Source organism: Archocentrus centrarchus, chromosome 8 (genome assembly GCF_007364275.1).
Source record: "Archocentrus centrarchus isolate MPI-CPG fArcCen1 chromosome 8, fArcCen1, whole genome shotgun sequence".
Classification (NCBI taxonomy): Eukaryota; Metazoa; Chordata; class Actinopteri; order Cichliformes; family Cichlidae; genus Archocentrus; species Archocentrus centrarchus.
The window spans coordinates 29,264,938-29,277,564 of NC_044353.1; the positions used below are offsets into that span (position 1 = coordinate 29,264,938).

The 12,627-nt window shown below is 39.4% G+C and overlaps 1 protein-coding gene across 1 annotated transcript in view; it reads left to right on the top strand.

The window, feature by feature from the left end:
• The window catches only part of LOC115784858 (fibroin heavy chain), a 28,331-nt gene extending 16,077 nt beyond the window's left edge, over positions 1-12,254 (top strand). Inside the window, exons 14-27 of the mRNA XM_030736223.1 lie at positions 2,380-2,442; positions 2,551-2,598; positions 2,723-2,779; positions 5,061-5,114; positions 5,401-5,430; positions 5,533-5,592; positions 5,902-5,946; positions 6,230-6,271; positions 6,475-6,534; positions 8,618-8,692; positions 8,958-8,990; positions 9,267-9,305; positions 9,839-9,895; positions 11,993-12,254. Of these exons, the coding sequence (XP_030592083.1) occupies positions 2,380-2,442; positions 2,551-2,598; positions 2,723-2,779; positions 5,061-5,114; positions 5,401-5,430; positions 5,533-5,592; positions 5,902-5,946; positions 6,230-6,271; positions 6,475-6,534; positions 8,618-8,692; positions 8,958-8,990; positions 9,267-9,305; positions 9,839-9,895; positions 11,993-11,997 (668 nt within the window). The 3' untranslated portion in view covers positions 11,998-12,254. The remainder of the gene's footprint in view (positions 1-2,379; positions 2,443-2,550; positions 2,599-2,722; positions 2,780-5,060; positions 5,115-5,400; positions 5,431-5,532; positions 5,593-5,901; positions 5,947-6,229; positions 6,272-6,474; positions 6,535-8,617; positions 8,693-8,957; positions 8,991-9,266; positions 9,306-9,838; positions 9,896-11,992) is intronic.
• Positions 12,255-12,627: the final 373 nt, after the last annotated feature.

The following is a 12,627-nucleotide window of genomic DNA, read 5'->3' on the forward strand; positions in this document are numbered from 1 at the left end:
GTTGGCCTTTGAGACTTTGGTATCATGAATTTTGACATTTTTGTGGTACCAGCCGAACAAAAAACTTTACTAAGTCTTTTGCACTATCTCATTCTGCTTTTGTTAAACTACTTTGAACAGAAGCTATACTAGTGATTCTGGTTACTGCTCTAGTAATACCAAAATCCAAACTGGTCAGCTTAAAAAAGTTAAACTAGTTGAACAAAAGCAACAATGCCTGCTGCAAAAGATGGACTAGATTCTTTTGGTGTGGCCAAATGTCCAATTATATATAATTCATGGATGGCAGCTGTTTTCACCCCAATTACGCCTACAGTACCAGTCAAATGTTTGGACTGGTACTGTATTAGATATATATATTAGATGTATTAGATAGTATTAAGATTAAGATAGTGTTTATTTGTCACATGCACAGTTATACACAGTACAATGCACAGTGAAATGTATTTTGTACCTGCAACCATATATACACACACAAATAAATAAGAAGAATAAAAATAAAAATAAGTAATTCACACTATACACTATACTCTATATACTATACACTATACACACTTTTACATGGAATTATAGATTATAATATTTACATTGTGCAATGATAGTCCAGTTAGGGCTCAGAGTTGAGCAGACGGATGGCTTGTGGGTAAAAACTCTTCTTCAACCTTTCAGATTAGATTAGATAGCCAAGTGAAAATACAACCAGGAGCTACTGGAGCTATCCAGTGATTGCCAAGTTGTGTGAAAGCAGTCATACTTGGTGAGAAAAACTTTTGCTTAACTCATGTAAAAGTGGGATTTTTGTCAGATGGCATCAACTTGACCAGAACTCTCTAAACTACAGTGTGAAAAGCTCTGCTCAGATTTAGTGTGTGAATAAACCAGAAAAAAAATTCAGACTGGATTTTATATATAAATTGCAATAATTACATATTTATATAAGTATGAGCTGAATGGAAATCACCATGAAACCTTGGAAAATCTTGAATCCTGGTTTCTGCTTTGGCTCGTTTTGGGATTTGGACCTTTTTGCTCGAGGTCTGTTTGAATGTCTTTGTGTTTTGCTAGTCTGCTTTAACCAGTTACAGGAAAGTAACACATGTGCATCGTACGCCGCTTGGACCAAAATGCATGGCATCTTTTTCTATAAATAGTAAACAGCTGTTTGTTATCTCAGTAGCTTAATGCCAGTCCACTGATAAAATAGCCAGTAGTTCTTGGGTTGCAGTCACCAGTGATACTAAAAATAGTAAATCAGCACATTGAGGTGAAGGAAATTATATATTATATATTATATTTGGACACACACTCCTATTCAAATGAATGGCTGAATGTGTCCAAACCTTTGTCTTGTACTATATAATTTTTGTGTTAGTTATGTTTCATTTTAGTTTCCATGTTATAGTCTCTAGATAACAGTAATGTAAATAGCTGTATCACAGGAAATCTAATTATAGTTACACATAGTTTTTAGCACAACACAGAACTGAAACCAATGCAGATTCAGCCTGATTTGTTTTGTTCTTATGCTGACAGATTGTATAGTCGAGTCAGAAATTTGCATTGTTCTCTGTAGCAGACTTCTGATCATACTTCAGTGAGAGTTGGAAGGTGCTTTGAGTTGTTCTTTTGTTTGGTTTTTTTGTCTCATTTGTATCAAATTTAAGTCTGAAAGAATATATTTCACATTTTTCTTACTATGCCATTTCATTTACTTTCTTTTTTAATTTATACCATTCAATACCATATAGTTTCTTCTGTGGTTTGGGTAATAACATTGCTGGACTCTTTATTAGTTGAGGGTTCAAGGTTGCAAAACCTGAAATAATGGCACATGGCTATGATTCTTGGTACATTTGTACATGGAGGAATTTGTAATCCTGTTTACCTTGATGTAGCATGGCATTGCCTATATTTTAGTAAGTTTAGTAATTTTTATTGTCTTGATCACTCATCGAGCTGTCTGAATGAACTTTTTTTTTTTTTAATCTGTATTTCTGTTCCGTTTCCAAATGCCTCATATTTATGCTGCATTTAATCCAGGAATTTATAACTTGTTTTGCTGGGAGCAAGAGTAAAACATAAAACATAACATATCCCACAATACCTGTAGCTTATTCTGGACATCTCTTGGCTAGGGAATGTTTTTTAGGTGGTCACTGTGGTTTTTAGGACTCAGTTCAGAAAAGTTCAACCCAGTGGAAAAGACCCCAGAAAATATAAAATTCTAACAAAGATGAAGACTTTTGCCTGAGGAGGTTGGAAGGGGATGTCACAGCTGATGGTACCGCTTGTATTGTATAAAAAAAGAAAAGTGAAATGCATTTAGGCCAAAATAAATGACAGGTGGTTTTGCTGAGCTTCTGTTTACCTTCTTCTCAGGTTATATTGGTGGAGCGGGAAGCTACCTGGGAGCAAGCCTGGGTCCTTTGGGTTATGGAGCAGGTAATGCTGGGCAGTAACACATAACCCATGAAGACTAGCTGCCCTTTTTAGCAGATGGAGAGGTAGGTTTACAACTGTGGTAAAAAATTTCCCATGTACTGCCAACAGGTTTGGGACAAGGAGCATATCTGGGCGGAGCAGCTGGAAAACTTGGAGGTAAGCATGTACATTTTCCTTGTTTTTTTCTTTTCTTTGTTTGGAGATAAGAGATTATTTTTTCATCTCATATCTCACATCCCGTTTTTCTTTCTGTTCCTCTAAAATAAATTTTACATTTTAGCCGCTACCGCGCTTGGACAGGGTGGATATCCCCAAGGTGCTGCAGGAAAGTCCACTGGTGAGGCTGCAACAGATTTATTCAGTTTCTGCCTGCCTCGTTTCTCCAGGCTTAAGTGAACAGTTATTTCACAGTTAGTGAACACTTTTAGCAGTGTGCTTTCTTGCCCTGCTAGAGAATAATTTTGATGCCATTTGATAGTACCTTTGGATCTCTATAGAACTGTATATACACCATATGAACAAAAGTACTGGGCCATCTGCACATCACAACTACAGGAGCTGCTCAGCCATGGAAACCCGTGCCATGAAGCTCCCGGCACACAGTTTTTGTGCTGATGTTAATGCCAGAGGATGTTTGGAGCTCTGTAACGCTATGTGGTCTGCCCCCCTGTGGTTGGGTTTCAGTGGTTGAGTTTCAGTGGTTGAATTAGAGTGGTTCCTAAATGCTTCCCCTTTGACTGGGAAGGAAGATATTTAATGAACTGACTTGTTATAACGGTGACAGAATCGCTCAAATCCAGCGAGCTTTTTCACTGATTCTGTCACAAATGTTTGTAATGGCAGATTGAATGTCTATTCAATTCAATTCAATTCAATTTTATTTATATAGCACCAAATCACAACAAACAGTCGCCTCAAGGCGCTTTGTATTGCGAGTAAAGACCCTACAATAATACAGAGAAAATCCAACAGTCAAAAACGACCCCCTATGAGCAGCACTTGGCGACAGTGGGAAGAAAAAACTCCCTTTTAACAGGAAGAAACCTCCAGCAGAACCAGGCTCAGGGAGGAGCAGTCATCTGCTGTGACCGGTTGGGCTGAGGGGAGAGAAAAGACATGCTGTGGAAGAGAGCCAGAGATTAATATCAATTAATGATTAAATGCAGAGTGGAGTATAAACAAAGTAAATAAGGTGAATGAAAAGAAACAGTCTATTGTGGGAACCCCTCCAGCAGCCTAGGCCTATAGCAGCATAACTAAGGGATGGTTCAGGGTCACCTGATCCAGCCCTAACTATAAGCTTGATCAAAAAGGAAAGTTTTGAGCCTAATCTTAAAAATAGAGAGGGTGTCTGTCTCCCGAATCCAAGCTGGGAGCTGGTTCCACAGAAGAGGGGCCTGAAAGCTGAAGGCTCTGCCTCCCATTCTACTCTTAAGTATCCTAGGAACCACAAGTAAGCCAGCAGTCTGAGAGCCAAGTGCTCTGTTGGGGTGATATGGGACTATGAGGTCTTTGAGATAAGATGGGGCCTGATTATTCAAGACCTTGTATGTTAGGAGAAGAATTTTAAATTCTATTCTAGATTTAACAGGGAGCCAATGAAGAGAAGCCAATATGGGAGAAATAGGGTACTTTATTTTATACACCTATGGCAATGAGCCTGAAAACATCTGATTTCAAATATCAAGAGGTGTGGTCCAGTACCTTTGTGCATATAATGTATCTGCATATAAATATGCTAAATCTGTGGGGAAGGGGTAAGATTTTTGCTGCTGGAAGCTTTCTGTTTTCTGTCTAAAGTCTGTTTGTAGACTAAATTCTGTTGGCCAATCATACTGGAGCAGGCTTTGGTTATATGCATGTAAACAGTCCATATTTGGAGCAAAAGAGGGAAGGTATTTGTTGAAATGCAAGCTCGTAGCCACTGACTATCGTCTTACGAAAACTTCCCAAAACACGCTGTCATCTCTAGATTTCAAGTCACCAGATTAGCCAAATGGATTTCCAGATTGCCTTTGAATAAACCCAAGTGTTTCTCTTTGGGTCCAGCCATTGTGCTAAGCTATCTGACTACTAGCTGTAGTTTAAATGTAGGCTGTTTAGAGTTTAACTCACGACAAAATAAATAAATAAATAAATAAATACATAAAAATAAGTGCATTTATGGGTCTCTCCCACAGACCCTGGGATCCAGTGCAGATATAAAAGCCTGTCAGAAAATACTTGAAAATACACTTGATAAGAAAATCAGAATTAATTTGCATTTTGTTGTTAGGGATGTGAATGGAGGTATGGGCTCAAAGCCAGACAGCAGAACAGACAACTACTTTGCCTTGTAAATCAATCATTTGCTTGTCAGTCATGGGAGGGGGTGGGGTTTGTGAGCTCCTCTTTACCTCACTTTCAAGGTCACACAGAAGCTTCTTAGGTAGTTTTTTTTTTCCTTTCAGGTGAATAATTAATTGATAATAAATTAATAAGTGCTTTTAAGAAAACATAAACAAATAAAAACAGTAAGTCATCCACCTTTAAACTGTTCTCTTGTAAAATATAGATCGATTTAAATCTGTACATCTAAGTCATCCCATTAAGTAAACAGTGAATATGTTTTATTACAGGTTATGGTGATGGAGCAACAGGCTATCTTGGTGCCGTGGCAGGGAATGGATTGGGTAGGTGGCATTAAGTTAGAGAAGCATGCGTCAAAGACTATTTAAACTGAGGAAAACTTGAATTGTGTAGTTGCACTGGTATAGGACCATTCTTCACTCTGCCTGCTGTCAAACACAGCCTGAATCAAAGCCCTCACTGACTTGGGTGTTGATATTCAGTTAAGTTGATGGAGTTGGAGTTGGAGATGCTTGTGCAAAAGCTTTGTCTAGTATTATGAATGCATGATTACACTCTTAAATATTTCCTTTCTCTTTGTATGCATCTCAGCATCTCTTCTCTTGACAGGTTACGGGAATGGTGATGGTTACGGAGCTGGTGAGTGAAGCCTAAAAATTAATGGAGCAACATGGGGTCTAAAAGTCAGGCTAGCTCTCAACATATACAACATAATTAGTGCTAATTAGAACTATGTTTCAGGGCTTGCTTACCCTGCAGAGTTAGCCGATGGTGCTGAGAAAAAAGCAGGGAGGAGTGAAGGTAACAATTCTGAGGTGTTATAACCTATTAAAAAACCCATGAAAGGTGATGGCACTAACCTTCAGATGCTTAACCTGCAATCAACAGCTTGACAAATGAAGCTGTCGATAAAAACTGCTTCCTCTGCTTAATGGTCAGTGTGATATTTTATCCACTTGGTGTAGCTGTTGTCTCTGATTTATAGAAGCTGACCAGTTTAATCTGGTGGTTTCTGTCCTGCTCCTGTAGATGCTTATAAAACTATTATCCTGTGAATCAATGACTGAATAGTGTCTGGCTTACATGTTCATGCATGCCTTTTTTTTCCAGCTCTCAGTACTGGAGGCTATGCTGGACCAGTGCAGGGTGGATATGGTGAGACATTTAAAGAAACACTCTTACACATAAACCAAAGAAAGGAAACACAAGTGCTTCATTTTAGTATTGAAAAGTATTTGTTTACCTAATATAAGGCTCCAGATCTCCCACCAGAATATATCTGTTTACACATTTCAGCCAAATCTGTTTAAATTTTCATATGAAATCAACAAACACACTGAATGGAATATAAACCTTGCATTTACCAGCAGGGGTGACATCTACATGTGCTTTGTGAGATGTGTGAAATCTTGACTCAAAAGTCCTCGTACTCTTTCAGGAGCACTTGGGGCAGGCCTGGAACCAACTGGTGGCAAATATGGTGAGCGGTGCTGACAACACCTCGCCCTTCTGTCATGCTATTAGTCAGGCAACTGTCAATGTGGATTTCCACCCATGAGTCAGTCCTGAGGTGGTGGATAGCAAACAGCTTACTGATTACTCATGGAGGTTAAAGGGTAAAGAGAATGATATGATAATGTCTGAGTCAGACTGACCATTTGATTTTATTCCCTCCTCCTGCAGGAGGAGGAGCTGCTCAAGTTCCCTACGGTAATGCTCCAGTGGTTCCTGCTGGACTGGAAGGTAGGAGATGCGCGAGTCTGGTATCTTATTTGCAACCATAATCACTGTAAAATGTTTGTATTGTGCAACATTGTACTTTATATCAAACATTTTTTTTTACATCATAACAAGCTTTACCATGCCGGTGAATGTCAGCTTTGCACTTTTTTTAACATCAGTGCATCACATTAATTACAGTAAGGGAAGTGTACTTTATGTCACTTTCTTCCACATCAATCAATCCATCCACCCATCCATCCATCCATCCATCCATCCATCCATCCATCGTCTTCCGCTTATCCTATCCAGGATCCCGGGGGGGGTGTGCACATATTTTTGTAAATTAAGGAAACACAGACTCAGTGAATTTACTATAAATAGACTAATCAGGTATCCTGCAGACCAAAAAAATTTTTTTTTAAATGTTAACCATAGACTGTAGATAAAAGATGTAAAGGAAAGTTGCTGCCATGAAATCAGCCAATGGTTTCCAAACCTTATTTTGAATCATCAGTTAAACTCATCATTACCATTGTGACCATCACCATGTGGGTTTTGGAACTACAAATGATCGTCTTAGACAAGGGGGTGGTGCACAGTGCACATTAGCTAATGCTGGCAAGCTGCCCTGCCAGATCAAATGAGTACACAGGCAGATATCTGTTAATTAGTACTAAAAAACAGAGTAATGAAAAGTTGGAAATTATCAAGACCACAGACTTCCTGGACCTCCAGTACAATTAACCATTCTGCAATCCATATTTTTGTAAGACGACTCTATTAAAAACGCTTCAACAAACCAATCACGTTAGCAGAGGTGAGCCTCAGCAGGCAGCTGACAAGTACAGGCACCGTTGATGACATCCACCTGTCAGTCTAAGTGGTCACACACCAAACTTCAGATTAATTCAATTCAATTTTATTTATATAGCACCAATTCACAGCAACAGTCACCAGTGTAAAGACCCTACAATATTAGAAAGACACCCCAACAATCAAAATGACCCCTTGTGAGGAAAAACTCCTTTTTAACAGGAAGAAACCTCCAGCAGAACCAGGTTCAGGGACGGGAAGCTATATGCTGCGACCAGAGAAGAGAGCAAATTATTAATAATTTTTACAAGTGTGAATTGTAAGAAAAAAATCAAAGCACAGTTGGTACAGTTGTTATATTACAGGTGGTGTCGCAGCAGTCAGCCTCTCTGACTGTCTGCTCACAGCCTTTTAACTGTTCAACTCTCGTGTTTTAAATGCATGCACATGTGACCTTACTTTAAAGGCTGTAGCTCCTAAACTTTGGAACAGCCTCCGTCATTTTATCAGGGTGGTTGAATCCATGGTGTGTTTTAAATAACTGCTGTAAATAATGTATTCATAGGTTAGCTTCTCCTCTGGTAAAGGTTCACAAAAATGCTTGCATGTTAACCTATAATAAATTCTGCTTCAGTATGTGTATGTACCTATGTGTGTTGGGATATGTTCATTTCTTTCATGCAAGTTTTTCATTAAAGTTGAAGCTGCTATAAAAATCATCATGAGGGAGTAATCCAGCTGTAGAGATCAGAACTATATTTCGTACCTATAAACACAAATTTCCTGTTGTGAATTTGGGCATCTTTTCCAAACTGTTGGCTGCTCCTGGCTCCAGACACAAGAAATGAACTGATTGTTTTCCCAAAGTCTGGAGTGAATAAGCCTATTTTCTAAACTGTTTGATCCATTAAAGAAGTACTACTGCATTTAAGCAGTTAAGCATTACTGGTTAACTGTGCTGCAAACTGGAAGCATGAGTTAAACTAACTGTGGTAACAGGAAATAACACAATAATCACATTAAGTGTCTTCGTGTATGAAAACCACACTTCTTCTTTTGGCCTTCTCCTCATTTTGCATGGACATTTTTCACTTAAAGTTAATGCTGAACAATACAACAAAAACCAAATCAGCCTGACCCCAGCATTGTTGGTGGTATTAAATACATAACTAACAAATCAATAAGGCTTACAGCGTTCTTGTTTTATTGCATCCTGTTAGTTTATCACAATATCACAGCCCAATGAACTTTCAAATATTCAAATTTTTACAATTTTTTTCATTCCCCTCAGGTGATGGTGGCTATCCATATGCTGCTCAGCAGCTCGGTCTTGGTGCTGAAAGTGCCAAATCTGCAAGCAAATATGGTGAGAATGTGTGAGGAGGAAAGAAAGTGTGAGAAACTGAAAAGATTCCATTACTGTGTGGGACTAGCTGGGGTTTTTGTTTGTTTGGTTTGGTTTATCTTTTTGTTTTTTCTAGTTAGTTCAGCACCCCTGAGGTTAAAAGCCTCAAAGATACTGAAAATCAAACTAACCAAAAGCATTGTGAGTGCAAATAAGGCTGCAGGGCTGTTTCTGTGTAATTATTATTGCCACTGTTTAAGTATTTACATGCTCTGTGCTGTTTCAGGTGCTGCTGGAGGATACGGAGCTCAGCAAGCAGGTGCAATTTAATGCACTCTTTCTCCAACGAAACACACACACACACACACACACACACACACACACACACACACACACACGGAAATTGCATTGTATGACTTTTGTCACATGATTACATCATGGTGGTAGCTGCATGACTATAGCAGTAATATGTAATTTTTCTATCTGTACTGCATGTACTCAATCAAAGCATAGCACTGGTGTGTTTTTCAGATACATGTGTCCCCTGTCCTGGTCTTATAAGTGTAATTTCTGTTATGTGTGTGTGTGTTTTAAGGTTTTGGTGTGCAGCTAGGAGCAGCTCAAGATGCATTAGGTAAAAAAAAAAAAAAAATACAGACTTCCTCATTTGTGACCATGTGCCACTCATTTTTGTTTTTTCTGGTTACAATATTTGTATTATCTTCTTGCACAATATTGCGGTAAGAACTGACAGCACACAACACATTACCATGCTGTAAAATGCGCTGATATCTAATCATTGTGTGGTTTTGCATGAGTCTAAATATTAGTGTGCTTTACTTGGTTTCTTTTTAAACATACAAATTGCAGCCTTAGCAAAAGAAACAACATGCGATTTTTAAAATAAACCCTCTACTCACTATTGTTCTTTTTTACTTATTCTGGACATGTACTTTTACTTAAGTAGCTTGCACACTGAAAGTGCAACTGCATGCATTATGGATTATTGTCCTCATCATGAATGGTATAGTGAGACAGCTAAGGCCTCTAACACCAGTTAACCCCTTTTTGCCAAGTTTAATGTAGCTGTGAGAGTTTTTTTGTCTTAGTGCAACTGTTTCCTTCTGAGTGAATTTGTAACACTAAACTATGCTGATCGTTTAACAGGAGAGCAGAACGGCAAATATGATGGTGTGAATCCTGCCCTGGGTAATGGATACAAAGGTGAGAATTTGTTCATGAAGGTTGGGTTAATTATTAAAGTTATTTCCTATCATATATACTGTTTACAGTGTTGGATAGTCAATTTAAACATGGTCAAATAATAAGGTCAGTGTGTGCACACTCACCCTGTGAGTCAAAAGCTCAAGTTTCACGCTGGTGTGTAAAAACTGCTCTTTGACTTGAATGTGTCAAAAAGAGCGGATATTCTTAATATAGTCATCTCAGTCATGTAGTGCTGACATCTGCTGATCTGTTAATCCACTAAATAGAACTTGCTTGCTTGCTGTAGGCTTAAGAAGTGAAAACAACTTGGTTAGGTTTAGAAAGAGAGGATGGTCTGGGTACAACGAACCTCTTCACAAAAACCTGCTACTGAGCAATGATGAACTGACAGACCTGGCTCACTAATGCCACACCAGTGACTAACTGACAACTCAGGGATGAGAATGGGCTCTACCTGTGAGCACAGCAGCCCAGCACAGATGTTCCTGTCTGTTTGTGTGGGACTGTATTAGTCGATCTTTTGCCTGATGGCAAAAGTTCAAATAGAGGGTGACCAGGGTGCGAAGTGTCTGAAGTGATGCTGCTGGCCTTCTTCCTCAGATGGTTGGTGTAGACATCCTCTTGGTGGGTGGGAGCTCCAACTCTACTACACGCTGTGCAGTCTTCATCACACAGTGCAGGTCCTTTAGCTTGGCAGCTGTGCAGCTTCTGTACCACACCGTGATGCTGTTTGTGAGGATTAACTCTTTGGTCTTGTTGGTGTTAAGGACCAGGCTGTTACTGCGTCCTCTGTGGGGCGGTTTGCCCGATAAAGCAAGCTGATGTTTATCCAGGTCAGGTGGGGAACCAGTTTTTCAAAACGCTTCATAACTATTGGTGTTAGTGCTGCTGGCCAATAGTCATTCAGACACTTCACAGTTGTTTTTTTTGGGTAATGGGATGCTGATGGATGATTTCAGGCATGATGGGACAGCAGACTGTTGTAGTGAGAGGTTGAACACCTTAGTAAACCTCCGCCAGCTGGTCTGCACATGCCTTCAGCTCAAGACCTGGCATTCCATCTGTGCCTGCTGCTTTGTTTACATTCACCTTCTACAGTGAAGTCCTCATCTGACTCGTGTTGACACCCCAGTGAGTGGGTGGTGAGATGGAGCAACCCCCCCCTCCCCACACCGCTGTCAAAGTGAAAAAACAAAAAAACCCCAAAAAAAACATCCAGTTTTAGGGCATCAAACGGGTTTGTGTAATTGGATGCTGAATGTAGTGCAGTTTTGTAGTCAGTTAACACCTTGATACCTCTACACATTTTGCAGTGGTTGTTGTTATTAAATTGCTCCTCTATACTCTCTGTGCTTTGCCTCCCTGATACCTCTTTCCAGCTCCCGCCGTGCTGCATTGTAGGCTTGCTGGTCCCCCAGATTTCAAAGCCACGTCACACTCTTTTAATAGTGTCCTTATTTTGCTGTCTCACTATCAAACATGTACTGCAGCTCTGAACTTTACTAGGATTTCCCCGACAAAGGTGCATGGGAGAACGCAAACGTTTGATGCAGTCACAAAGGACATTAGCCACTCTTGAACCCTCCGTTCCCTGATATAAAGTCTGTGTGCCGTCCTGTTGCGCTCATATACCACAGTGAATATTCTGGTGTATTTGCCACCACTGAGTGTACCACCTTCTGCGAGCTCTACCCAAACCGCTAAATTACCACATGAGAAGCGTGAACATATCTGAAGTGTATTATTTCCTGCTGTGTGCTGCATGTGAAAAAAAAAAATTGAGCCTGATTTTCCTGAAATGGTCCAAAGTTCATGAGTGGAAACTTCAGTTTTTTCGACAATGAAGGGCTGCACCAAGGCCAAGCACAAGATACATAAGGACTATTTTGAACTGTGAATCATGCACAGCTGGCCTAATAGAGCCCAAGGATAACCTTATAGGAAATGAGCCTACTGAATGACTTAACAGACTTACTTGTTAAGTTGGTTTTGTTTTGTAGCTTATGTTTGTTGTGATAGTTGTCATTAATGAATCTCCTCCTGATTAATTGTCTTTGTGTTTCTCCCCTTTCCTCTGTGTCTGTCTTTAACCAGGTTAATTCTAACGACCTGGACCCCTTCAAGTGGATCATTACCATGCAGTGTTCAGTGTAATGAGTCTGCAGAGCTTTTCTGTGTGTTTTGCTCTTTTTTTTTCTGTTGTGATGTCTGTATGTCTTCTGTTTCGTTATTCTCATCTACCTTGGCTTTCTCTGTGAATGGACATTTGTAAACCGTGTCTGTTTGTCTCGTTCTTCAGAAACCTGCAGTACCCACGAGTTTTATTTCTGTCAGTGCTGGAAAAAAAAAAACTGGTGGCGATTGATGAACATAAATAGATGTGAAATGCAAAAAATTTGTCTCTTGGTTTTAAAATAATGATTAAAATGATGAGTTTTGCTGTTTTGATCCAATAAATTATATTACCAAATGATGCTAAATAGTAGCTTCTGAGTCAAAAGTCTGAGTTGATCTCATGTTCTCTTTAATAGACACAATGAAACCTCATCCGCACACAGGAAGTTTTACCACTTCCTTTTTCATGTCAGGCAACTGCATTTCTACTGCGTTTATTCTGAGAACAAATAACACACACTAGTGCATTGTGTACATGTTTGAACTGACACAGTAAGCTGCAGCAAAGTGAGTGCACTGACACTCATTCTGCAAACATGTTCTTTCTGGATATG